At 46.1% G+C, this 27147-nt stretch overlaps 1 protein-coding gene across 1 annotated transcript in view; it reads left to right on the forward strand.

Moving 5' to 3' along the window:
- Window positions 1-27147, forward strand: part of AGBL1 (AGBL carboxypeptidase 1) — a 371053-nt gene that overhangs the window by 71608 nt on the left and 272298 nt on the right. The window contains exons 7-15 of the mRNA XM_039493279.1: window positions 615-823; window positions 6977-7142; window positions 8561-8634; window positions 13282-13398; window positions 14455-15053; window positions 17461-17544; window positions 19167-19253; window positions 19671-19819; window positions 23599-23686. Of these exons, the coding sequence (XP_039349213.1) occupies window positions 615-823; window positions 6977-7142; window positions 8561-8634; window positions 13282-13398; window positions 14455-15053; window positions 17461-17544; window positions 19167-19253; window positions 19671-19819; window positions 23599-23686 (1573 nt within the window). The remainder of the gene's footprint in view (window positions 1-614; window positions 824-6976; window positions 7143-8560; window positions 8635-13281; window positions 13399-14454; window positions 15054-17460; window positions 17545-19166; window positions 19254-19670; window positions 19820-23598; window positions 23687-27147) is intronic.

The following is a 27147-nucleotide window of genomic DNA, read 5'->3' on the forward strand; positions in this document are numbered from 1 at the left end:
TAGCCCTAGAAAACCCACACCAAGAGCTTTCTGTTGCAAACTGCATAAAGTAATTGGGATTCAGGGGGTCCAACACATATTTCCTGGCCCTGTGGGTTGATGAGCATGCTCCTGGCAGCTTCTGAAGTGGGTCAGAATGAGGCATGTGGTGGACCAGCCAGGAAAAATGCATTCATTCTCAAGGACTGGTTTAAAGGGGAAAGAACAACCTGGAGCTTGCCTGTACTCGCACATGGTGGGGCAGGGCAAGGAACGCAGAGAAAAGGCGCTTCAGAAATGTTAAATGGCAGTGTTGCTAGCTTTTGTGATTTTATTGCGAGTCTTGCAATTTTGTAAAGAACTTTTAAACCTTTATGGTTTTGGAGTAAAGCTTGATAATGTGACCTGAGCACACACAAAAGGCTCAGTTTTTGCTTTGCTTAGTGCTATGCCAAGCACATGCTCTATGCTTAACAAATAACAATTAAAGTCACACATGCAAATTATTAAAATCAAGTTAATAAACATGTCTGTGATTGTGTGCACAAGACCAAATGGAAGTGTGTGCATGTGAGTGTGTAAGCATTGTGCGTGGGGGGGAAGATTGCAACTCAGCCATTCCCCTTTGGTTTCAGAGTCTAACAGCCGACGAGCGGTCAACAGAGGCTACTTGTGTGAACTGCTCAGGCTGTACCAGGACTGGCACCGCTGCGATGCCTCCAATAGGTACATCCACGTCCGCAGGGGTCTCCTGCTCTGCCTCAAACACATCACCAACATACAGTCTGCCAGGGAGACTTTCCTCAGTGCCCGTGGCATGGAGATTCTCTTCACCACTGCACAGGTAAATGCGAGCTGGGGCCAGCTCAGCAGCTGCTTCTGGATTGTTCTACCCTTGCAGTATAGAATTCTTCTTATGTGTTAAGTGGAGCTGATTGAAAAATGGAATTTCCGTCCTGTAGGAAATTGTGATACTTTGACTATTTTTTTTTGTCCTGAATCAGGACAAAAATTCAAAACGTTAAAATTTTTCAAAAAACATTTAAAAATAAATAAATAAAAAAAATTCAGTTCAGAAATGTTGAAACATTTCATCTTTAATGATAATCTCTGTCTGTCTGTGCCTCTGCAGGGCCTCATGGGAATTGTAGGTCCAGGTCCCACATGCCCCTGCTCTTCCTATGTACCCTACTCCCTGGCTAGCTTGCATTTCCCAAGATGCTTCACAGTCTCTCCCTGTGACTGAGCTGTTGCAGCATCTCACGGGTGGGACATGCATCCTAATGGGACGCCTTCCTCTGGTGCCTGAGGAATTGGCCACTGCTTCAGGTGGGGCTAGGGCAGGGATCAGCAACTTTTGGCACACGGCCCACCAGGGAAAGCCCCTGGTGGGCCGGGACGCTTTGTTTACATGTAGCGTCTGCAGGTTCTGCTGATCGCGGCTCCCACTGGCCGCAGTTCGCTGTTCCAGGCCAATGGGGGCTGCGGGAAGCAGCAGGCAGCACATCTCTCGGCCCACGCTGCTTCCTGCAGCCCCCATTGGCTTGGAACGGCGAACCGCAGCCAGTGGGAGCTGCGATCGGCCGAACCTGCGGACGGCAGGTAAACAAACTGGCCCAGGCCACCAGCGGATTTTCCTGATGGGCCGTGTGCCAAAGGTTGCCGATCCCTGGACTAGGGGATCAGATGTAACAAGGTTTCGATCAGGTGAACAGTAAGTCCCCAATGCACGTGATGAGCGGTGGCAGCTGTGTGAGGGCAATGTGTGTGACAGCTGATCATGGTTTATTGCCTTTATAAGCCTTTACCAGTACATGGTGCCTTCTGAGCTAATGTCTCCTGATAGCTCAGCCTGGGAGCAGCACCCTGAAAAGTGCAAAAACTGGGTCACCTTGGGTGAATAAACAAGATACGACACACCAAGAATCCTGTGAAGAGTGAGGATGCTAATCCTTCCAAAGGTCGGAAGTGGAGCAGAAATGACAGCTTCAGGGGGTTCCAGTTTGCTTTCTCTATCATGTGCCATGGGAGATCTGTTGGCAAGGAAATCACCAAGGTTAATAAGTCCAAAATATCACATATCCTGACCCCCTAAAAAGTACATTTTCGGTCTTACATTGTCTCCCTGAGAGATCAAATGATGTTCTCCCAACCGCCTGGAGGAAAGGTACAACCCTGTGAGGATCCCGCCCAATTCCCCACTCACAACTAGAAACCACAGATGAGTGTGTGCTGCCGCTGCTGGGACTCTTCAGCATCCTCATAATAAAGAGAGCCAGGGAGAGTGTGCTGGCTGCAGTAAGAGACCTCCTTGCTCTGGGAGACAGAATCTACTGAGAGTCCCTGTCTAGATGGTGTTTTAACCCCTTTACAAATGTATTAGTTGGTGGTGATTCATCCTGCAACCAGCTAACCTGGTTTTAAAGATGTTAAATTGATCTGATTGGAAAAATTCTGATAAAATGTTCTTTCATTGGAATTAGCTGCATTTGCTTATGTGTTACTTGAAACTGAAACATTTTGAGACAATTTGATTTTGACAATGTTCCAACAGAACCCAGGAAAGACTCATATGGAACCCTGCCTGTCAGGTAGTTTTCTGTCAGAAACCTGCCTGCTTCCCTCAATCACCTTGGATCCTCAGCAGCCCATCTGGCGTGCTGACAGGAAGCCAAGAACCTGGAAGCCTTGGGAATCCTGACGCATGGCACTTCAGCAGCCTGGCTTCTCGGGTCCCCTGCTCTGTGGCAACCCATCAGATGGCCTGCCCCAGAAATGGGGCTCCAGTCTCTTCTGTGATGAATTAAAACAATTAAAAAATTAAAAACATTTTAATTTGAATTAAAATTAAAAAAACTTCAAAGACAGACTCCAAAGAGAAACTGCTGAACTCGAATTAATATGCAAACTAGATACAATTAACTGTGGCCTAAACAGAGACTGGGAATGGTTGGGTCATTACACTAATTGAATCTATTTCCCTATGTTAAGTTCTCCTCACACCTTCTATGGGCCATCTTAATTATCACTTCAAAAAGTTTTTTTTCCTCCTGCTGATGATAGCTCATCTCAATTGATTAGACTCTTCCTGTTGTTATGCATACTTCCACCTTTTCATGTTCTCTGTATGTATAAATATCTCCTGTCTGTGTGTTCCATTCTATCCATCCGAAGAAGTAAGCTGCAGCTCACGAAAGCTCATGCTAAAATAAATTTGTTAGTCTTTAAGGTGCCACAAGTACTCCTGTTCTTTTTGCAGATACAGACTAACACGGCTGCTACTCTGAAACCTAAAAAAAGTGGGTTTTTGTTTTGAATCAGAATGGAAACAAATGTTGAAATATTACAAGTCTCCATGAAACTGAAATTCTTTTCTCCACCCAGCTGTAGTGTTAAACTCTTTCTATGCTCATGTTTAAATGTGCTGGTTAAAACATGCTAGCGAACACATCTTTAAATACGACCTATTGGCCTAATCTAGCTGAGGTCTCAGACAGAGCTCGCAGGCCTGGGAGGCATGCAGGTTGCAGTGAGACGAGAGAATGTTCTCTGCCCCTCAAGAGTGTGCAGGAGACGGTTGCATGCAGCACCCTCTCTGCTGCTTTATTATTTGCACATCTGATTTCTTTGTTTAGGCTCAGCTGGTATCTCCTCAGTCCCTGTGCCTTAGCCTCTCCTCTCAGTTAATATTGTTATAGTCTCAACCTTTCCTGTACTGGCATCAAATAACTCTCAAATACACGGAGTGCAGAGACTAAAGCACAGATGAGTTGAGTTCAGATCAACTCTACTTTGGATTTCTGAACTAAGAATTGAGTTTGTTCCCTTATCTGCAGCACTCCACCACAACGCGCGTGTGCACACAACACACCCAGCTACAGCAACTTTACTCTCACACCACTGTTTGCGCATACGTGAGAACACACCCTGCAGACAGATGCCACCCTACTAAGTTGCATGTCTTCAGCAACTTTAACTTCACCTTACTCCTTTGCTAGCATTAGCTCCGTATGCTATGTGCTTTAATCCCCACCTTTGGACTGGATCCAGAGGACTCAGATTTGATGTAGCGCTGTGCTTCACAAAGAGTTCTTTGCACACTTACAGACCACATCATGTGAGGATCTCAAAGCATTTACAAACATCAGTGAACGTAGGCTCACAAAAATAGCTGCAAGGTAGTTAAGTGTCTCTTACTGATAAGGAAATTGAGACACAGAGAAGCTGAGTGACTTGCCCAGTATTAGACAGTGAGTCAGAGGCAAAGCTGTGAATAGAAACCAGTTCTTCTAGGCCTTTGCTCTTCCCTTCCTCAGAGCTGATTTCAGAATGGTCTTTTCTCCCACTCTTATTCCTAACAGCCAGAGATCTAGAAACACATACTTAGATTCTTGTATCTGAGTCCTGTAAGCAGGTAAGCTTAGATAATGTTTCTAGCTTCCCCATAGGAATCCTGACTAATTCTGCAGACTCTTATAATGCCCTTCATTCATACAGGCGGAAGTGGAACAAGAGCTGGTATAAAATACAGCCATTTTCCTTTTATTGCGTATTACAAAGCACTTCAGTTTGTTCACCAATCGCCCTGCTGAACTAGCTGAATAGCCCCAGCCCTCCATATTTCCTACTGTGGGATGCTCAGCCCATGGCACTAACCATTTATTCTGTCTTCTGGATTGTTCCATTTTCAGTGTCTACTGAGAGGGTGTAAACATTCTGAATGGTAATAAAAGATCATTTTGATGTTGCTCTTTCATGTATTGGTGCCTTTATGGTGCTTTCTGTGGCTTCTACTGATATTCTGGTGTGTGAAGGCTCAGTCCCAAGTCACCAAGGATACAGACACTCAGCTACTATGCTAGCAGGCATGGTGCAGCATAAGAAGCTAGCTAGACAGATGATAGCTATATTAGCTTTGCAGTCCTCTTCTCCCCTGAGGAGGCTGTGGTGTGTATATATGCTCTGTAGCTACGAAACGACAATTCCTTTGTTTTCTGTGTATTGCACATATAAATTTCTAAGAACGCCACCTTTGTGCAGAGGCAGCAACCATTTTGTTCTCAGAGCTGCTGTCCTTATTACAGAAGAGGTACTCACCTATTGCACCCTCCTAAGGAGACTTCCCTTTTTATTCTTGCTTGTCTTGTTTTCCTTAATTTAAAAGAAGTCCTTCAGGCTGGAAATCTGTGGTTCCACTGTGTGTGTGTGTGTGTGTGTGTGTGCGCATGCACGCATGGGAAAAAACTAATGGAGATTTAGGAAGCTGCTCCTGCGCGGGATATGTCAGAACCATTGCGTGCCCGGCTGAGGCAGAAGCAGATGCAGGCTGGAACAGGGGCAGGCTAGCGTGGAAACAGGCACAAATAGGCTGGAGCTGGAGCAAGGGCGGTCTGATGAAACTATTGGCAACGGGAGTGTTCCTGGCCAGGTAGTGATGCTGAGCAGAATGGAGAGGTTGTTTCCCTTAGGAGCCTATGTACCTGAGGTGGGATCACCTGGGTGTGGGTTCTTGCCTGTGTGGGATTGACTAAACCCTTGCTGAATGGCGCAGGGCCTGTTACTAGACCTGCAGGTGGTTGCTTCTGATGGCTTATCACTAAGGCTAAGTTTTTGTCACAGATATTTTTAGTAAAAGTCATGGACAGGTCATGGGAAATAAACAAAAATTCACGGCAGCCCGTGACCTGTACCTGATTTTCACTAAAAATATCCCTGACAAAAGGGGTAGGTGGGTTCAGCACCCACTGCTGCCGGGACTCCTGGGTCCCCCACCAATGTGGTGTGTGGGAGCTCTGGGGTCCCCCTGGGACTGGGCTGCTGTGGGGTCCCCTCGCCCTGGACAGCTGGTAGCTGCAGGGACCCCCAGCCTCTGGTCATGGCGGCAGCTGTGGGGAGTCCCCGTTGCAGCTGGGCAGATGCAAGGGGCCCACTGGCCGCCCTGCTGCAGCTGGGCAGATGCAGGGGGTCTGCCGGCTGCCATGGCTGGGCAGCTGCAGGGTGCCCCCACCAGGTTGGGGGCTGGGAGATGTGAGGACAGGTCTGGCTGGAATCTCCAGCCCCAGGGCAGAAAATGTCACGGAGGTCAATGGAAGTCACGGATTCTGCGACCTCCATGACATAATTGTGCCTTACTCATCACACTCTGGCTCAGGGATGACATGGGTGGCTAAGTAGGAAGTGCTGTCCCTTCTGAATCAATATTGAGCCACAGTGCAGTGCTGAAGGGGACTGTGTTTTATGTAGCCTTCCAGCTTGCTGGCAAGTCTTTTAAAAAAAAATGTGAACTGACAATAAAATGTATCGCAATTTTCAGAAAGTCGAAAAGTGAAGAAAAATTCATTTCTGGTTAAATGAACCATTTAATTTGGATTTAGACCTTTTTTAAAAAAAATATTTTTAAATTTGAAGGAAATTTCTGAATGAACAGTTCTCGAAACATTTAGACTTTTTTGGCATTTGTTTTAAATGATCAGTTCGGTGAAACTGACACGAATTCACAAAATGTTTTGGTCGCTGAATCAGCATTTCGTGCCCCCCTAAAGCTCCAGCTGAAGAATTTCGCCCCGCGCTAGCTGTACCTATTGGGTTTCCGGCCGCGCTAGCTGTAGGGAGGTGTATGGATAACTCAGTAGCAGGTGCTTTTTTTTCTCTGAGACAGTACTGACCCCAGTTCCTCTGAGTGGTGCTAGGGGACCCTGTGCCCTTTAGATGGATGTATCAGCAGATGGTGAATGAGCTGTAGAAGCAGATAAACTATTGAAAAACCAAGATGCTGTGCTCCCATGTAGACTTCCCTAATGTGATAAGGAAGGAAAAGGATGAAAGAGAAACACAGGAAATATAAGGGGTTGACGCAGAACTGGCTGACTATTATTCAAATGCTGCTTTTTAAGGCTTTCAGGGAAGCATCTATTTTAATATCTGGTGGATCTGTGCAAGAGGAAGGATGCTTCTGAATGGCAAACATCACTGAATATTCACCTTCATTACTGCCTAGGATTGCCTGGATAGCAAGCCCATGGATCCTATAGTAACTATAGTGGCCCAGATCCTGAGGAAATGCTACCCCAAGGGGCCTCTGCCTTTGGCTACAGTACACAGCTCCTATTCCTTCTCTCTTCCTGGGAGTGTCAGCTCCGAACCTCTCCGTGCAGAGCCTGAAGGTAAATTGCTGACTGAAGGGAGAATGTGTGTGTGTGGGGCAGGGGGTGGTGGTGGTGGGGAGACAGGGACTGATGGGGAGAATGGAAGGTGGGGGCCCGGGTAGAGAGAAATCCAGTCCTGAGCTTTGCATTTAAAACTTGCATGATGGCCCACACTGTCATGCTATAGAACTGGGTCTGAATCCCTCACTCCAGGTGTTTCTGTCAAGGCCAGCAGGTGCTGTGTGGAGAATGGAGGTGTGAGATAGTGAAGGGGAGGGGTAGTGAAATAATCCTTATGGCTTTAAAGTGACCAGAAGGAATGGCCTTGGCAAAGGCTGGAACTACTGTTGCTTCATGGCAACTGGGAAGGGAGGGTGTGTGTGTTTGTGTGTGTGTGTACATATGTGTACACGCGTCCTTCCTTGCAACTTTTTCAGTAAATTGATGCTGTCAACCAGCAGCCTTTTTTCCTTCTGAAATAATCCGTCTGTGCTATGCTACGTGAATGTAGGTTGTGAGCACTTGCAGGCCAGCAGGCTGTATGCCCAGGCAGGTGAGCAGCATACATGTAAGAGGCATGCCCAAGAATGAAACACATATGACCTTGTGCACAGCTGCCTCCTGCTGCCAGCCTTCACACTCCAAACCAGCACCATTATGGTACAGCCCAAACAAAACTCTGACTATTATTTCATCTGTGCAAACATTTTCAGCAAAGATTGTGGAGCTTCTACTCTATACCTCCAGATTTCTGCCTCACCTCTTTAGAAGGTATTGATCTTCAGGACTTTCCTTGATTTTCATGGGGCATTTCTGATTTCCTCTGGATGCTCCTGCTTCTTGTAGTCTAGGCATGCAGGACATACCATAGCAAGAATAAAACTCACCACCCTTCTTGCCTACCCCACCTCTGGCAAAGCTAAATCAAGCAATACAATCCATGCCCAAGAGAATTTTTACCCCCAAAAGGGAGAAGAGCCAGAGATGCCATAAAGTCCACTAGGGACTTCATTACTGCTATTGACTTTTACATGGAAGGTGCTCAGATACACCAGTAATGGGGGTCAGACTAAAATCCTCAGGTAGATATATAGATTAACAGCATCCTATAATATCTTTGCAGTGAAACATAAAGTCATCACATTGCTTTGTAACAGAACATAGTGCCACATCGTGATGGTGAGTGTCAAAGTGTTGAAATGCTGTGATTTCATCCAGGAGAACAAAGGTGGAAGCCCTAGGTCCCATATGCAGCTGTATCTGATGGAACACATGGGATCTGATCTTTATTCTAAGTCTTACATTCAGCTTTGTGGTGGTTATTAGGGACAAGGCATGTGTGCTGCACACGAGAGTGGCCTGCCTTTTTGGGGAGGGGTAGGGAGAAGGATGTTATGATGGAGGCCACCTGCTTCACCTCTTTTCTTCTTTTGCAGATGACTGTGAAGATGATGGTGAGGAAGAGGTGGAAAAAGACCCAGATAATGAGGATCTGGAGCATAAAGAGGAAGTAGGTATATGAGCCACAGCTTCCTTTAAAACCCTCCATGTTCTGTGAAGGGAAGTTGGTTTTTTTTCCCCTTTCTTCTGATTTGGAGCGCTGATAGGCAGGGTCGCCATTTCAGATTGAGGGCAATTTTAACCGTGATTCCAGAGGCTACTTGGGCACCTGAAAACTCTTTGTTTTTCAGTTAGTAACTTAGATAGAGTGCTCCTGTCAGATAGCAATTTCTAATTCCTATATAAAGAAAGAAAGAAAATTTAAATAAATATTAGACCTACTTAGCTCTAATACTAACGTAGAATATCAGAGTTGGAAGGGACCTCAGAAGGTCATCTAGTCCAACCCCCTGCTCAAAGCAGGACCAATCCCCAGACAGATTTTTGCCCCAGATCCCTAAATGGCCCCCTCAAGGATTGAACTCACAATCCTGGGTTTAGCAGGCCAATGCTCAAACCATTGAGCTATCCCTCCCCCTCAATTTCTAAAAAAAAAATGTTGTGACATCTTGTGACAATTCACTTAAGGGACACTGGTTAGGTTGAAAAATGTAATGTGTATTTTTGCTTTGTTACTAATTCTTGAAGACAACAATAGCAGGATATTTTGGTTATGTACCTGGGCCCCAGTCTTTAAAACAGCTTGGCTTCTTTAAGCTACAGCTGGAGCACCCACTCTTAGCCACTTTCTTTTACCTGTTCTGCTCATGAACAAATAATTTAACTAATTATTCAGAACATTGTTTGCTTTCTCTCCTCACTCTCTCTCCCTGCCACACCCTGCTACGAAAGGCACAAATCAAGGATGCATTTGTAACCCTTCTGCCAGGTGGAGCCGGCAGCAACCAGGGCCAGGCTTAATAACTAGAGGTTCCTTTTCAACAATACAGCACAGAACTGGCTCAAGCTCCCACCCAGTAACTTGGGAAAATTACACAATATCCCTGAGTGCCTCTGAGAGGCAACACTTCCCCACTCGCAAGCACAGAGTCTGAGTGTAGAAAAGAAACTTTTAATGAAAGGAGGGAAGTCACCCGACATTAATTAGGGAAAATGCCACAAGCAGGATTCATAATCATAATATTGTGAGCAGGACACCCAACCCAGAGTGCTCCCTCACCATACCCCGCTCACAGTGGTTGTCCTTGGTCAGTGAGGACCCAGAGTTCAGAGGTGCATCTGTGTGAGTTCACCTGCAACCCGGGGATGAAGGCACCTTGCTTGCACCACCATTTGAGCACTTTCTCTGGCTGGCCGCCCCGCCAGCCATGGTTCCTCTCTGCTGGTCGGCCCTCCAGCCATGGTTCCTCTCTGCCGGCCGGCCCATGAGCCGCGGTTCCTCGCTGCCTGGCTTGCCGGCCGACTGTCAGTCACCTTCTACTGCTACCCGCCTCTCTGCTTTGACCTCTGTAGGTCAGTCTCTTAATGATTTTCAGCTCTTGGCAGGCTTGGCAGAAACACTTCCCCACCACAAGTGATTTCAGCTCTCATTTGAGCACTTTAACATAACAAAAAGCTCTTTTGAACAGTGGGGAGAAACAGGTTAAACTAGATCAGGGCCCCTTAGGGAGAGTCCACACCTCCTCACTGGGACACCTGTCCCCACCCCTCTTACTTTCACAGGGGTCTGGCATTCGAGCCCCTGGCTTAGCGAGTTCCTTTCAGCTGAGGGTGACCCCTCAAATGGGACAAGCTCAGCACAGTTCTACTCCCCTTTAGTTGTACAATGAAGATAACATTGATAATAACATTTCACTACCCCGCATTCAATATTAAAAAATTATATAATAGGTTAAGAAAAGAGTGTCTGTACATCTGGGTATAGTGCTTAGATTATCCACAAATACAAAGTTTGTTTTAAGTCATACGATACATATCGTGCATAATCAGCAAAGCTAAATTTAGGTGAATACTTTTAAGAACACAGTTTAGATATTAGCATCCAAGTATTCAGGTCCATCACTCATGAAACGTTATACATAGTTGGTTGTGGAAAGTAAATATAGCAATGAGTGAAGATTGTCCCTCAGTAATTGAGCATTTAGGGTAGGTTGTCCATTTAGACAATACAATCCATCAGGGAAGTATTTCAGTTACTTTCCCGACAGCGCTTCTCATCGGCACTCCAGCTCATCTCTCCTGGTATTGCCGATGTCCGGTGATGTGTTCTATGTAGATGTCCCTCGACCACCTGATGGCTTGATTTGTAACCCAACACCAGCCAAAGCTGATCACTTGGAGCAACACAACTCCTGTCTGCTAGATACCTACGCAGAGTAGTGTATTCATGTATATTCAGTTTGCTCCTGAAGTCTCTTCCCCTCCCAAACTAGCTGTCAGGGGAGAGTTCATTCAGACCCTGCTTACACATGCAGATGTTTCTGCTGTGAAAATGTATCTTTGTACAAACACATTCTAGCATGAATGAGTTTTTGCCCTCTCAAACATCTTTGCAAACAAAACCTTGTTCCTACAAATGTTTGTGGTAATCAAATTCAAAAGGGCACAAATGCCATGTGAATCTGATGCAATTTAGACATGAGTTAAGTGTTCTTTTCACTGTTTGCCTGCTCTGCCTACCTGAACATTAATATGTCACCCAAATGACAAAAAGAAAAGAAAACAAATGGGCTCAGTGTGCTAACCTGCCCTTTAGTGACTATTTATTTTCATCTGAAAACTGGCCAAACTGTTCATTAGAAATAATGTTCTTTGCCAAGTTAGCCCCTTTTTTGTTTAGTATTCATTCCCAAACACATCCTAAAATCTGTAATTATGTTCATTATTCATAAGGATTCACCGACTAGTTGTGAACAGTTTTTAGTTTATTGGGTATTTGCCAACACTTTGCTTTGAATATGAGCTTTATTTATTGGTCTCGTATGATTGGTCTCATAAATCTCATGCTACCCCGCCTTCTGGCTGAACTTTTACACAGATCGATGATGGAGGATGAATAGTGAACTTTCAGTCCAAATTTTTGTGCAAAGAATCATTTGTGCTCAATTTCCTGATACTTTTGTGATTCAAAACCTTTTTCACAGCTACCTGGCGGGTGTCCAAATATTCGTGAATAATGTCTAATACTAATCATAGTGAACTTAGCACACCAGTTTTATTGGTGAAAATATTTGTGAATCCTCTCTTTAACTATTTGATCAGCTCTACCAAAACCGGAGTCCCCATACCAATCGATCATCCAGTCCTGTCACGGAGCCCATCCCCTCCCCCCAAATCATTAAAACCTACAGATCCCACATAATTCTCCAAACTGTCAATCCCTCCAAACCAATCTTCAAGAGCCCAGCAAACCTCCATCACTCACTGCTGACTCTCATGTCAACCAGTCCCAACCACCGCCTCAAATCAACACTAGTAACACTTTGTAGAAACAGCCCAGCCTTTCAGTACTGCTGTGGCTCAGGGTTTGAACTGCTGTTGACACCCTGGTGTTCATGGGAGTTTGTTGATAAATAGAATCATTTCTGAAGTTATTATCAAGAGCAAATTGCTTCTTTGCTGTGGTTTGGTGGTGAATGCTTGCTAATTGCATGCTGAATTATTTGAATAATGCTGTCATGTCACAGCCATTCATCAATGCCATTTAGCCACCCAACCCCCCCTTCCCATTCTCTTATGCGATGACTAAACACTCGACACTGCATGTCTTTGACTCTTGTATCTGATATGGATGGAATGCGTGTCAATGCACAGTTGCCTTTGGATGTGAAAGTTTCAGGCATGCTCCTTGTCCTTGCTTTATAGATAACTGCAAACACAAAAGTTTTTTTTAAAAATGAACAGATGATGGATTGGTCAAGAGATTAAAAGCTATTTATCAACAGTGTAGAAAGATATAAATAAAGTAACAGATGAGAAATCGGTGCTTGAGGGTTCAGTGATGTGTGTAGTAGAGGGATGGGGATTTGGGTTTCGAAGGCAGAGAGAGGGGGCCCTGATGAGCAGCAGTGGGGACCAAGGCAATCTTGGTGTGAAGAGGCAGGACACTAGAAGATGCTAATTTTGCTGGTAATCAACAACACTCATTTTTCCTGTGATGTACTGTGGGATTTTCTTGTTAAATCTAAATTGTTTGATTGTGGGTCTCTGAATCAAAGGTATTTTCTCACTCCTTCATTCAACACCTGAGGCAGTATATCTCCCGGTTACCTCAACACATCCTGGATACTCAGGAGACTGGCTAGTGGCTTTGGGTGCCACAATTTTTGGGTGGCCAAGTTGAGACACCTTTAAATGAGCATGATTTTCAGAGGGTGGGTCTCAGCACTTTCTGAAAATCAGGCCCCTATAAGGTTTCTCAGCTTGGGCACTTGAATAGTGAGGCACCCAAGCCCACTACTCACTTTTGAAAATCTTGTCCTGGACTTCTGAGTTACTTGCCAATGGATCGTTCTATGGCTGTGGGCAGGTGACCTAACCTTTTGTGCCTCAGTTTGCCCTTCCATAAAAATGAATGTAATTGCTCTCATCTAGTTGTCAGGGGTGGCTGGTTTACTTTACGTGTGTCAGGTGCTTAGAGATTCCTAGATGAAAGGCAGGATGTAATGTATCATTTTATAACTATCAACTCAGGCACAGTCCCAAATGGGTCGATAGCACCTTTAATTTATTTCTTTTCCTACTTTGACTTTTGAAGGATGATGATTTGGAGACAGATGTGAACAAACTGAGCTCAAAGCCAGGTCTTGACAGGCCAGAGGAGGAGCTTGAGCAGTATGAGGCAATGTGTCCTGAACTTTCCCTTACTTTCCAGGTAGGATAAGCATTGTGGCTTCCTTTATCTGTGAACGCATGTAGGGATGTGCAGTACTGGAGATGCTGACTGAGAGAAGGTGGGTAGAAAGACATACTGCAAAGGGGAGCACTGGTATCAGAGGATCCAAAATGTAGATGCATCTGGAGCTCATTGGATTGACTGCAGCCCCAGCTGGTAGTGGGTGAAAGGTGTTAACATCTGAGAGCTGTTTGGTGGCATTTAACGAAAAGGCTGGGTCTCAGATGACTAGGGCCAAGTGGCTAAATAATTAAATATCCACTTGAGAAAAAATCCACATCCACTAATGGACATTAAGTTGTATCCTTGTTGGCAGTTTCAACGGAGATGCCAAGAACCAAATGGAACATGGAGATTAAACTGGTTTATCTACCCTAGCGCTGGTTAGTCAAGATCAGGGTTGAAGCACAGTGATGGGGAAGCTTACATTGCCACTGCTTAAAATGCAGACAGTTCTGGGGTAGATCAACCCAGCTGTTTAACAGTTTGGGACAGGAAGTGAAGAAGAATATTGTACTCAGTACTAGAGGCAGAGGAATTTAGGGAGGCAGAATATGATTATTCAAATTTAAACAAGACACCAAGGTTCATGCATCTCCTAGCATACAGAATGCGGTAGTATTTGTAATGACTGCAAGTGGCCAGGAACTTGGATTAACATTGCAGTCCTGTACTTAGGAATGGCGGAACTTTGCCTGGCAGACTCGCCCCATTGCATCAGTTCAAAGAGAAGCGCATCACTTTGTCTCATGCAATTTCCTGTAACGCTCCAGGTTTTGCTTGGAGGTTACCCAGCCAGCAGCTGATCCAGCCTGACCTTGTTTAGCTTCTGGGAACTGATGAGAGATCAGCTTGCAGGAATAGGAATGCTGGCAGGTGGGTTGTGGGTTTCTATCTCTTTGGGTCACTGAGGAGAGTAGATTTTTAAGAGGCCTGTAAATTAAATGTTTTCCCTTTTCTTTCTTCTATTTCCTTCTGGAAGGAGACACCATCTGTCTTTCTTTCTTTTCTTTCTTTTATTCTTTAAATCTAAAGGAGCTGGAAACAGGGTCTGAAGATGAGAAGGGCTCTGAGGATATGCCTGGGAGCCAGCCAGGCACTCACCCCCCAGTCATTCCAAATGCTGCTTTCATGAAGCAGCAGCGTTGCAGACACAGGGACCAAAGTGCCATGGGGCCAGAACCAGAGGAAACGGCGTTCAAGACTCCAGTGCAGAGCTGGGCAAAGAAGGATAAATGCACTGGGGCTCCAGCCCTTGAAAAACAAGTGATGGGAGAATCAGTCCAAGATGCAGATGCTCTTGGTGAAAGAGAAGATCTATGCAGGACCTATGCACCCACTCTGCATCCTCCCCTAAAAGAAGCCTCTTGGGACACAAGAACATTTCACACTCACTGTGCGAGCTGCTTCGGTCCCAGCCCCGTGGGTGGAGTGGGAGCCTCCAACACAGTGACAAAGCTTCTGGAGAGACACCAAGGGGATATCCCATTCCACAGCCCCCACTTCTACATGGCCAGGGCTGGAAGCACCAAGTCCATTCCGGACTATAGGGTCTTGGCGTTCCCTGATTTTTGGGGCCACCAGCCCCCTCCTTATTACCAGTCCCTGCTGGAGCGGAAATATGGAGTTCAAAGGTGATTCTGCTTTATTGTCATCCCAGAGGTAACTGTCCACAACTGGGTGAATAGGGACTCACTTCTTGTAGTACTGGGGACTCTCATGTTTTACTGCCTGGCTTTTGATGGGTGTTGATCATCACTTGTTGTCAAGTTTCATAGGTCTCTGCAGTCCTCACAGAGACCTACACAATGAATTATTACAAGAAGGGAAACTCAGCTATAGGCTTATACTATTCAGATTTTTCTCTTGAGGTTGAAGACACTGGCATCTAAGATTTTCTTGGCACAGATGGGGAATTAGGAGGCCTAATTCCTGCCTCTGCCAGTGGCCAAATCATGTCACCTCTCCACTTTCCTTATCTGGAAGGTAAAAGTGAATAAATACTTCTCTGCCTCCCCTGCTAAAGCAAGTAAATAATCGTGAAGTGTGTTGGGATCCTCCCATGGAAGGCATTGTGCACCTGGCAATTAACATTAATGCTCTTACACTACTTTCTTACAATGTAAATGAGGTAACTTTAGCGCCCTCGTGGCCAAGATGGAGTCTGCTCTGCGGGCAGCTCTGGCCAAGAGAAGGCGCACGCAGGAATGCAGCAGGAAAAATCCCTTCCACCCCAGGGGCACCTGTTCCAACGCCCCCACAGAGTGAACACACCCACCCACAGGAAAAGTACAATGGATATAACAAAGGGAAATATTTATTTACAGAGGGATGAGAGGAGAAAAACAACAAGGGGAAATATAGGGGGAGCAGTAGAACAGGGTTGCATCCAAACTAAGGTCCCATAGGCCCAGTGGTAGCACAGTCTGGAAGGGCAGACACTGAGCCAGCTCCTCCTGGCTTCTGTCCTTGGGGGTCCCCAATCCACCGCCCTGTTCTTCCCAGGCTTCAGGCAGGTTCTTTGCTGCTTCACTTTGTGAGGGTCTGCGGGCTGCAGCCCTTCTCTCCCCCAGAGCTCCAGAGCCACACCCCCGAGTTTCCCTCCTTTTTTTACTGCTCCCTCTCCCCCCTAGGAAAAAGATTTAAAGGGGCCATGCTTTTTAAACCCCAAAGGGTTACAGTAGATAAGGAAGTGTTTATTACTTCGCATAACACAAGAGCTAGGGGTCACCAAATGAAATTAATAGGCAGCAGGTTTCAAACAAATAAAAGGAAATATTTCTTCACACAACATAGTCAACCTGTGGAACTCTTTGCCAGAGGATGTTGTGAAGGCCAAGACCATAACAGGGTTCAAAAAGAACTAGATAAATTCATGGAGGATAGGTCCGTCAATGGCTATTAGCCAGGATGGGTAAGGAATGGTGTCCCTAGCCTCTGTTTGCCAGAAACTGGGAATGAGCAATAGGGGATGGATCACTTGATGATTACCTGTTCTGTTCATTCCCTCTGGGGCACCTGGCACTGCTCACTGTCAGAAGACAGGATATTGGGCTAGATGGACCTTTGGTCTGACCCAATAGGGCCATTCTTATGTTCTTGTGTTCAACTGAGGAGGATACATTGTGTGTTGGAGTGTGGGAGAAACTGTGTTGGGAGAGGAGATTCTTCTCAGGACTACCCTCCCCTGTCCTGCCCCATGCGTGTCCCTCTGCAATTCCTTTAGAGGGCATTTGTTCTTAGTAGCACAAGCAATGCTTACCAAACCGCAAACAGGCTGGGTGATTCTGTTGTCTCTTGAACTAAGCTCTAGGACTGAATGATACTAATAACATGGCATTTACCAAGGCCACAAGTTTCTGAGCTATTTTAAACCTCTGTGCTCTATAGAGATGGGAACTCTTCCTGTTGCAGCTAAATGCCTGGAATCTTATTCACAGAGGCCGTCATTCTCTCACCTCTTCCCTGCACTAATGTTCTAAAAGCCCCGCATTTATGACCATAATAACATATGTAACTATACAGCGAAGACAGGGATAATCATGTCATGCTTCAGTGTTTAAGTTGATTGCTGCAAAGGTCAGGAAGGAAATCTCGAGAACACATATGGCATTGTACAACTGGTCATTACTGGGGCGGGTTGGATGGGCTCATTCACCACTGTTGGAGCGAGGAGTCTGTAATAGATAGACCAATAGTCTGATCCCTTGTGACAAACTCTCCATTGCTAGGTGTACATGACTCATTCACTGAGACTGAATGAGAAGAAATGGAGATAAATCCTACAGAATGTGAATGACAAGTCATTTAACTCTGAAGGTGTCTTCCAGTCATGATAGTCATGCAAAAGCCCAAACTGGTGAACGGCAAAAAGTGCTAAGGGATATTTTTGTTTAGTTAGAACAGGTGTATAATTCTTTCCAACCCCCTGGAAAGAATATCATAAGCCTCCGTTCACTTCCTCAGCAAGGATCCTCCAAGACAGAGGTATGTGTCTGCCTATGGCTGCAGACAGACTCACAATTTGTTTTTCTTTTCCAGGGCCAAAATATTTGAGGATGTTCGTCGTCTAATCGAGCCAGGTGATGTGATAGACAGAGTTGTCTTTGATTTAGATGGGCGCAGGTAAGTCTTCCTTGTAGTGTACGTGACTGAGGGCACTACTGTTACTATCAGTAATAGATTAGGTGACTAGGCCAGCAGATGGTGCATTTGATTCAACTTAGACAAATGTACAAAACATTAGACTGGTAGATAGGATCCAGTGTAAGGAACAAGGTTTTGTGACAAGGTGCGCCACTCACAGCCAGGATGGCGCCTCCTCATGGCCATTCTGGGGATTAGCGTTGTGAGGTCGATGCCCCTTCTTGCAGTTGCGTGCTGTCTCTCTGCCTCTCTCACTGGGTCTGCAGCAGCTCTTCTCTTGCTCAGTGAGCTGCTGCTGCCTCTTCATGACTCAGTCCTCCGGCCAGGTTACAATATGCATTTTCCCCTTCTAGAGTACCAAAGTCTTCCTTCAGCCTCCTAGGCATCCTGGCCTTCCCATTCACTCCCTTGGTGGCTGGCAGGGAAACCTGGGCCTGCCCTCTACTCTGGGTTCTGGCTCAGGGGCCCTCTAGCCAGCAGTCAAGGTCTGCTCCCTCTTGGACCTTGCTGCCTTTCCCTGAGCCCTTTCCTTATCATCTGACACAATTCCCTCCTCCCGGGGAGCAAATACAGGCTACATTTTTCTTCAGCCTTCAAATACTCCTCCCAGGGAATGACAGTAACCTTTTTCTCAGCAGTCCCCTCAGCTTCCAATTTCCTGTGTTTATAAATCCCAGCCCAGCTTGTTCCCCTTCTGCTTGGCTCCCTCCCTCATTCAGGGGATTAGTTAGCGCCTGATTCCCCTCAGCTGTTACTTGTTGGGTTAATTAGCCCCTTCTTCTATCCACATTAACTTTTTGGGGCAAGTGTGAGGTAAACACCCCTTCCCAGTGTCTCTCAGCACATGGCTGAGGGAAAGGATCTGCAAGCTATTGTGGAAGGGTCCCTGAAACCACTAGCCCAGTGCACAGCAGCAGTAGGAAAAGAAAACCAGATACTGGGTAGTTTTAGCAGAGCAATGGAACCTAAAACTAAAAGGGGTGGTACCATGATGTTGTGCAGTAAGGCAGCTGTGAGACCCATCTTGGGTACTCTGACCCAGGCTGGGCACCATTTCCTGGCAAATCATTATTGCCCTTGAGAAGAGACAGCACAGGGCAATGGAGAGGATCTCAAATCCGAAGCAAGTACATTCTGAGGAAAGGGTTAATGGGTCTGAGACTGTCCTCTTAGGAACACAGGAGAGTTTGAGGTGACCTGGCGGGGGTTTGAAGAAGGAGAGAGAATTTTAAAATTGCTCAAGATGAATTTAAAGGCTCCAAAATTTAGGGGGGCAAAAGGTAAAAATGGGAGGAGTAAACGGAGAACTTGGCCAGAGCCACTTCACACAAAGGATAATAAACCTGTGGATTAAGGTTTATCCACAAAGAACCTAACTGAGATTGAGGAGTGTATGGATCTGTTCCTGGAGACAGGAAAATCGAGAGGGGGATTTAGAATTACCCCATAAAGGCTGCTGCTTTGAGCTGAATGGCTGGGCCATAGCTGCTCTTAAATGTCTTCTGTTTGTAAGTCTAAATCGCTATATAAATTATATTGGAGCGGTTACTGTTCCTTAAGGTAATTTTTGGTAGTAGACACATTTCTGTGTTTTGCTCCAGCCCCTCAAGCACAGATGCTCCAGACTGCCTGAGATTCTACTCCAAGTTTGAATCAGGAAACCTCCGCAAAGCCATCCAAGTGCGCAAGTAAGTAGCTTAGGTCCCAGCAGTGGCTGTGTCCTATCCGGCCACACTTGTAATGTCTACTGTGTGAAAAGGTGAAGCACCATGGACTTTAAAACAGTCAGCAAGGGGAGCAGAGCTTATGAATCACAGGTATTAAGTGGTGTGAAGTTAAAGGAAGTGAGAAACCAAGGCGTGAAAAGACATGACACTGTGCTAGGGTAGGACACGAATGTGATGGCATGCTCGGCTAGTATTGGCTTTGATAGCATCCTGTGGCTCTACCTGCCATTGGTGGTCTCAGTGGCACCCCCTCCCATTGTCGCCAGTGGCTGACAGCTGTAGTGTTTGTATGAGGCAACTGCAGCCGTGGGTTCGTTATATCCCACCCTGTCAATCTGCCTGGCCCATGGTGACACCATCTCACGCCTTGCTCTCCAGATTTGAGTATGATTTGATTATGAACACCGATGTGAACACCGTCCAGCACCACCAGTGGTTTTACTTTGAGGTCAGCGCCATGAAGCCAACCATTGCCTACCGCTTTAACATCATCAACTGCGAGAAGGTCAACAGCCAGTTTAATTACGGTATGAGCCTTCGGGTGGGCTGGGGTTCCCGCCCATGCACAGGGCTACACTATTGATTCCATGGGGGCTTCAACCTTCTTGTGTCTGTTAGAGACCCATAGATCATGGCTTGTTTACTTAGTCATAAGGTGCCTTCTGAACCGTGGAGCAGGGGGGTGAACCTGGGGCCTTTCAGAGTATAATACCTTCTTACTTCTCTTCCTTTCTCTCCTTCCCATCCGCATAATTAATATGGGTTCCATTCCCACCCTCCACTCCTACTACCAATTTCCTAGCAGCTAAGGTCTCCTGTCATCTCATCCTCTACTGCTAGGTCCACCTTCTGAATTAGTAGAGCTGGGTGGGGTCCCTCTTTGGTGCACAGCAGCTGCTTTGAAATCAGCCAGAAGGGGTCACTACAAGGCCTCAAAAGGAGTTCTCTCTCTGTCTCCTCAAGGGCACATAGGGATGGGAGGAGGGATTTGGAATTGAAGAGCAGGAGTTTGGAGACTGGGATATTTAAAAATGGGACTGTGGGGGAAAGGAGGAGGATCTATTTGGACTGAATGAGCGGTGCAGAAGTGGAGAAATCTCATAAGGTTTGAATAAATTTGGCTAATCTTCAAATAAGCATCCACAGTTTAGGAGGCTTATTGAGAAATTAAAATCCACATCCAGACCTTCTGAGGTTTCTGCCAACATTAATAATAAAAGATTCTGTCTCTATTTTTGAGCTCCAGTTGCAGTCTGTGGTTCAGGAGGAAGGATGTGATGCCATAAAACAGGCAGGCAAATCAGAGCTTTCAATGCCCATTTTAGAAGAGAAATTGTTTCTTTTACATACAGACTGTGTGTCGAATCCTCAGCTGGCATAGTTTGGCATTAGCACCAACCATTGCTTTCCATGAAGCTATGTTAATTTACACCAGCTGAGGATCTGGCCCAGAATCTTTAATAAGTGCACAATGTCAAACACTACTTCCCTCTATAGCCTTATGGTTACATCTGCACAAATCAGCAAAGGATTTACCTCAGGAGCAGTGTACCCACAACAAATAGCAAAGAGACTTAGGGCAGGTCTACGCTACAGCATTACTTCAGTATATCTACGTTGCTCAGAGGTGTGAAAAATGCACACCCCTGAGGGGACATAGTTTTACCGACGTATAATGACCAGAGCTTCTCCCGCTGACATAGCTACTGCCTTTTGCGGAGGTGGATTAACTGTGCTGACAGGAGAGCTTTCCTGTTGGCATGGAGCATCTTCATTAATGTGCTACAGCAGCACCAATGCAGCCTTTTAGGTGTAGACCTGCCCTGAGAATGGCTTGCTGTTACAGTTGCAAGAATACCTGCTGAGTGGTGCAGTTCATTATAAATCATTTGCCCTAAGGACCAGAGTTCAAGTACTGAAATAGCTCACAAATGAAAATGAATTTGTATTGCCGTGCTATTCCATTTTCCTGAATCACCAAACAGTTTGGCATGACTGGGTAATTCTCTCAATGGCCTGAGAGTGAAGTACACTGAGGAGGAGTGGCAAAGGGGATGTCAGACGCTGATGTGGTACCTCTTGAAACCTATAGAGTAGCTCTCAGTGATATAACCTATGGGGTAGCGTCAGTAGGGTAGACTCAGGCCCTTACTGGTGGAAGGTTCTTCGGCATTTGCTTCTCTGATCGTAGCCAGCACTTATTAGCCCCTCACTTTTGTGAGCTTTCAGTGGACAGGAATCAAATTTTAAAATGTGCAATTAAAATATATTTGGAAGAAAAATGTGAAAATAATATCCTGTGTTAGGAGGCTAGCCCCAGGGCCAGCTATTGTGTGGTGTGTGTGTGATTGCATGTTGTCCGTTGCTTCTGATGCATTGAAAATGCATTGAAACTCTAGCTAACTGGATGGAGTGAGGCCCATAGCACTGTTAGCAGCATGTATGACATTGACTTCCGTATATGAGAAAATATACTACTTTCTGCTCCATGCACTTACCAGTGCTACTGTTCACCTCACTGAGCTGGAAGTTTCAAGTCCTGCTCCTGTGCAAAAGTGGCATGGGTGACAATGTGCTATAACATGGGTTGGCTGTGTACTGTGGCTGTCCTTCTGATCTCCCTGTCAGGTAGATGGTGCTGTGTAATTTCATATCGGTGAAAGAACGTTTCAAGCAGCAGTTGTAGTCAGCAGCAGAGCTGGTTAGAAAATGGATTTCATTCCCCATAGAAAATGTTGAATTTTTGTCAAAAAACTGAACAGTGTGGCCGAAAACTAGACTTTTCCATTGAGGAAACGGAAACAAAATATTTTGGTTTGGCTAAGTGAATGGTAAAGTTTTGTTTGGAGATAGTTTAATATTAAACTATGTCCTGCTGTGATGCTGTGGTGCCTCATGGGAGTTGTAGTTCTGGTACCTCATGTCCTCATTGTCTTTGAAAGGCCAGTCTCCTGGATAGGTATATATCTCCCATGATTCACCATGGTGTCCCCTCTGTTAGCTGGTCCATGCAGAAGCACTGCATGGATACATATAGGTGCTGGAACTAGAGGTGCTGAGGGTGCTGCAGCACCCCCTGGCTTGAAGTGGTTTCCATTATATGCAGGGTTTACAGTTTGGTTCAATGGCTCCCAGCACCCCCACTGCAAAAATTGAAAGGTTAAGCCGTGATGTGATTGAGTTTGTATTTGAAGTTCTTTCCATGTTACCTTCCTGTTGAGGTATGGGACAATCCTGTGTCTGCTCAGAGATGTACTCCACAGCTGTTTAAGTGCTGATGAGTTACACCAAAGAAATCCAAAGGGAGGGGCAAAATGCTGTGATTTTTATAACCCTTTTTTTTGTGTGATGCAAGTAATCCCCCCGCATTAATGACACCAAGGAGTATCCTATATATCTTAGATAATAACACACATTGGAATCGTGGACTTGATGTAACGAGCAGCCTAGAGAAAGGCAGTAGATTGGACTGGATGAAGGAGACAAAGGCAGCAGAAAGAGAGGAAGGGAAAGAAATAGATGGGCAAGGCGCTATGGAGATCCTCAAAGATGAGGACAAGAAGCTTGCCCTAAGTGTAAAACGGGGGACCCATGTAGAGCAAATAAATTGTATACCCATGTCTCAGTGGATAAAAATCTTCCTGCAAAGGAGCTGGACTCATGCAACTGTGGATAATGTTTGCATAGTTTCTCTTCAGGGCATAAGGTGATAACATGGTGCAGGTCAGGAAGAAGTTGCCACCAGGTATCAGACAGCCCAACGAGGGATATTATTGTTATAAGCATTTTTAGGGCACCCAGCTCTGTATGTTCTTATGGGAGCTTTAATACCTTCTTATGAAGCATCCAATAGTAGCTGAGGTTAGCAAAAAGTATTAAGCTAGATGCAGCATCCATTGGTTGCTCCCATTATGGCAGAAGGTGGGTTTCCAGACTACTAGACTGACTATTGATGTATTCCAGTGGGACAGGGGACAGGATAGTTGTCTAACCAGACCCATTGGTCTATCCAGTGTACTGATTCTTATGTTCTTCTTTTCCTCCTCTTTCCCTTCCACAGTCCCTGCATAAGCAGAGTTGCTTGGAATCTCTCACCTTGGAAAAGCCAGTAGGGCTGGTCCATTTACTACTCATTTCCCTGTACCTGGCTTCCCCTCTCCATAATTTTCTATGGAGAGTTGGCTGCTTTGAAATCAAGTATGGGATGGGGGAAAAGTGTATCTGCTTTTGGTAAAAGAGCTGCAAAGAGCTTGCATATTCACGCAAAGGAAGTCATATCACCTGAAACTGCCTTTGTTTTATGTAGGCATGCAGCCGGTAATGTATTCAGTGAAGGAAGCTCTCCAAGGCAGGCCTCACTGGATTCGGGTGGGCTCTGATATCTGTTACTACAAGTAAGTGTTTCATTGGTGCATTCCTTTTGGCTTCCCTTCCCCTCCTGCTAACTGTATTCATGTCATTAACCTTCAGCTGCCAGTGCCCCATTTCTCACACACAATAAATTTATGCCAGCCTGCTGCGTTCTGCACTTCTGACAACAGGGATTGGATGTGAGCGAGACCCTGTTAGTTGGTATGCAGGGGAGAGAGAGGATACATGCAGAATTCTCTCTTCTGGAGTAAAGTGGTAGTGGAGAAGGGAGGAGGGGGGAACCCCATGGTGACAACATGAAGCCCTCTTCATGTGTACACAGAAGCACAAAGGAGTGGTACCCAAATAGTTTTAAGCCCCTACTCCAGTGATTGGCAGAGAGGTGGACTGGGCAGCCTACCTGTTTTTCTTTTCCATCCCCAGCTTATATCATTGGTTTGCCAAATTGAATGCAGCACACACAGGGTTAACAGAGTTTTAGTCACCCATTCTCCTTGCCAAAGGGTGAGTTGTGATTTCAGATAGATTCATCTGGGTGTTTCAGAGTGGTGGTCAGCACAGAGGGCAGAGCACCCTGCTCTACTTCTCCCATCACTGCCGCATTTTCTCCAGAAATTAATGTACTATATGGGTGAAACTCAGTCCCGTCTTGAGCAAGTACAGACCCTTTTTAAATCTGCATGAGTTGTACCCGCTAACCTTGGCCCCAGTGACCACCTGGTGCTGTGTTGGCATGAGAGGGAAATTAGTTTTCCCAGAGTAGGATGGCATATGAAAATGATCCCACAGGCACACAGTGAAGGCTTGAGCAGGGAGTGGCTTCGCTCACTTCACCTATGAATTTGGAGTTCTACCTGAGGGTGGCAGACACGTCTGCACCCTGAGCCATGCTCACTGGGTCTGTGGCATTGCCTTCACACTCTGCGTCATCAGTAGAAAAAACAGGGCCAACGATCAGAGAAAGCAGGCGCTAGATTACAACAGGTCAACCAAGGACCTACCTGCCTTGAAGACAGGTACTCCTGTGAGGATCCAGCCTTTAGAGAGTCTCCAGAAGGAGTAGACTAAAGGTGTAGTGAGGGTTGCACTGGCACCCAGCTCATATGAGGTGATTATGCAAGAAAGAAGTGATCTGAAGGGCCAGAAGACGCTTAACGAACGAGCAGACACAAAATCTATATAGAACATACAGAGAGAGAGTCACAGAAGAGAGAGACAGAGAACCATCCAGAGGCCAACCCCACATGAAGGAAGGAGACTCCACAGAGAGATGGTTTTCTAGATAGGGAGACAGGGATAAGTCACTCCCATTGTGGTCATCCGTTAAGGAGACCAAGACTATGTAACCAGCTGAGTCTGTGGTAAATATAAGACTCCAACTCTGCTATAGGCTAGCAACCTAGAGTTGTCATCCCTCCAGGATTGTCCCGAGGTCTCCAGGAATTAAAGATTAAACTTTAAATAAAGATCATATCATGTGATGAAACCCCCAGGAGTACGTCCAACTGAAATTGGCAACCCTATTGCAACCTCTGGACAAAGGGACATGGGGTGGTGGTCTGGGCATCAATTATTGCTTTTTAATGTTTATATTAAAATGTTTGTAAAATAGGAAAGATGTATCATGATCAGTAGAACTGGAGGAAGAGGGCCCATGTTCCCTGGAGGGACTGTTATTGATGGGAAACCAGGAATGCAGGGAGTTTGGCTGGAAGGAATTCAGCCACATGGACAGAGCAGTGCACGGGGTTTAATGAAGTTCCACTTGTTCATATGAACCTGTGTTCCATTTCACTCTCTGCTAGTGGACTACATGCATCACAGTAAAGGGCAATCTCATCCACACATGGCCATGTGGTTTAGGGGCTTGTAGAACCCCAGGTAGAATTAATGCATTTCTCCTTGCAAAATAAACTGGGTTTTGTTTTGCTTTTTGCTGTTGTTTGTACATTTGGCCTAGAGGGTTAAACATCGTTGTTCTCACTCACATGCATGCAGGGGCGGCTCTAGACACCAGCGCGCCAAGCAGGCGCTTGGGGCGGCCGTTTCCCGGGGGGGCGGCATTTGGCTCCGGTGGAGCTCCCGCCGGCATGCCTGCGGCAGGTCCACCGGAGCCCGGGACGAGCGGACCTGCCGCAGGCATGAATGCGGCGGGTCCCGTCTTCCCGCGGCTCCGGTTGAGCTCCCGCAGGCATGACTGCGGCAGGTCCGCTCGTCCCGGGCTCCGGTGGACCTGCCGCAGGCATGCCGGCAGGAGCTCAACCGGAGCCGTGGGAAGAGGGGACCCGCCGCGGGACCGGGGAAGGGCGGCGCAGCGCTCCGCGCTGCTTGGGGCAGCCCGATTTCTAGAGCCGCCCCTGCATGCATGACATCACAATCAATCCTCAAGCCGGGTGCATTTACTGTGATGTTATCGCTTTGCAGGAGAAACAGAGAGCCCCAAACTTTTGTCATGACAGGAGTAAAAAAACTTTCTAGTTCTCTGTGAAAACAAACCCAAACTCCCTAAATAAAGCTTGCTTGGGGGTCAAGGGTCATGGTTCTCTTGCCTCTAATGGGTGTCTTGTCAGTAACAACTCAAATAACCATTTACCTTGCCCAAATAATGTCCCCACACTCATCTTTGTCCAGCTAACCTCCACTCCTCCTGAGACTGTCCCCTCAGAAGCTTATGTGCTACTGATGGACAGCTGGCCCCCACATACCTTCATTTTTATTAGTAATCATGTTTTCTATGGTAGTGACTAAGGACCAACCAAGAGTGGGGGCCCCATTGTGTTAGATGCTGCACTAATCCTGTAGCCTTTGGCTTCTGTGCATGGGCTCATGGGTGCAGGCAGAATAGGCACCAGCAGATGCAGGACATGCAATGCTTATATGCTGATTCTGAGAGTAATGACTCCTAATGTCATGAACAAGGCAGTTATTGTGTGGTGATTCAATAACAGCTGACTGGTAAAGTTAAGCCATGAATGTGCAATTAAATTCTTTATCATATCCTGGACCGGGATACGGTGGAGACATTAGCATAGGATTGTTTTGTTTTGGAGTATGCAGTGTCTTTCAATTGTACATTCAGTTATAAGTCAATATATTTTTATATTGCCATCTATCAATCTGTTGTTCTTTCTAGGTAACACACACCTCTTGTTCTTTCACCAATGACAGAGCAACTCCCCAATTATTGGAGCTTGTAGCATACCAGTCTGTAGGCAGCAAATAGTTACATCTTGGAGCAATCAGGGTCTGTGGTTCCCCAAGCCGGCTGAAGATGGGAGCACTGTGAAGACAGCATGCTCAGTGTGTTTTGGTGGAAGAACCCTGTATCCTCCCCCAGCGCTTTGCTTATGCTGGTGATGGGTTCTGGAGGAAGCCTCAACCAACTCTCTTTGCCTGGAGGAAGGTTAGCTGTGACCCCAGACCTTGAATGCATAAGTAAGGGGAAACTCGGTGTGGTTAACATACCCACTCACCCACAAATTCC

The sequence above is a fragment of the Mauremys reevesii genome, linkage group 10 (genome assembly GCF_016161935.1).
Source record: "Mauremys reevesii isolate NIE-2019 linkage group 10, ASM1616193v1, whole genome shotgun sequence".
Taxonomy (NCBI): domain Eukaryota; kingdom Metazoa; phylum Chordata; order Testudines; family Geoemydidae; genus Mauremys; species Mauremys reevesii.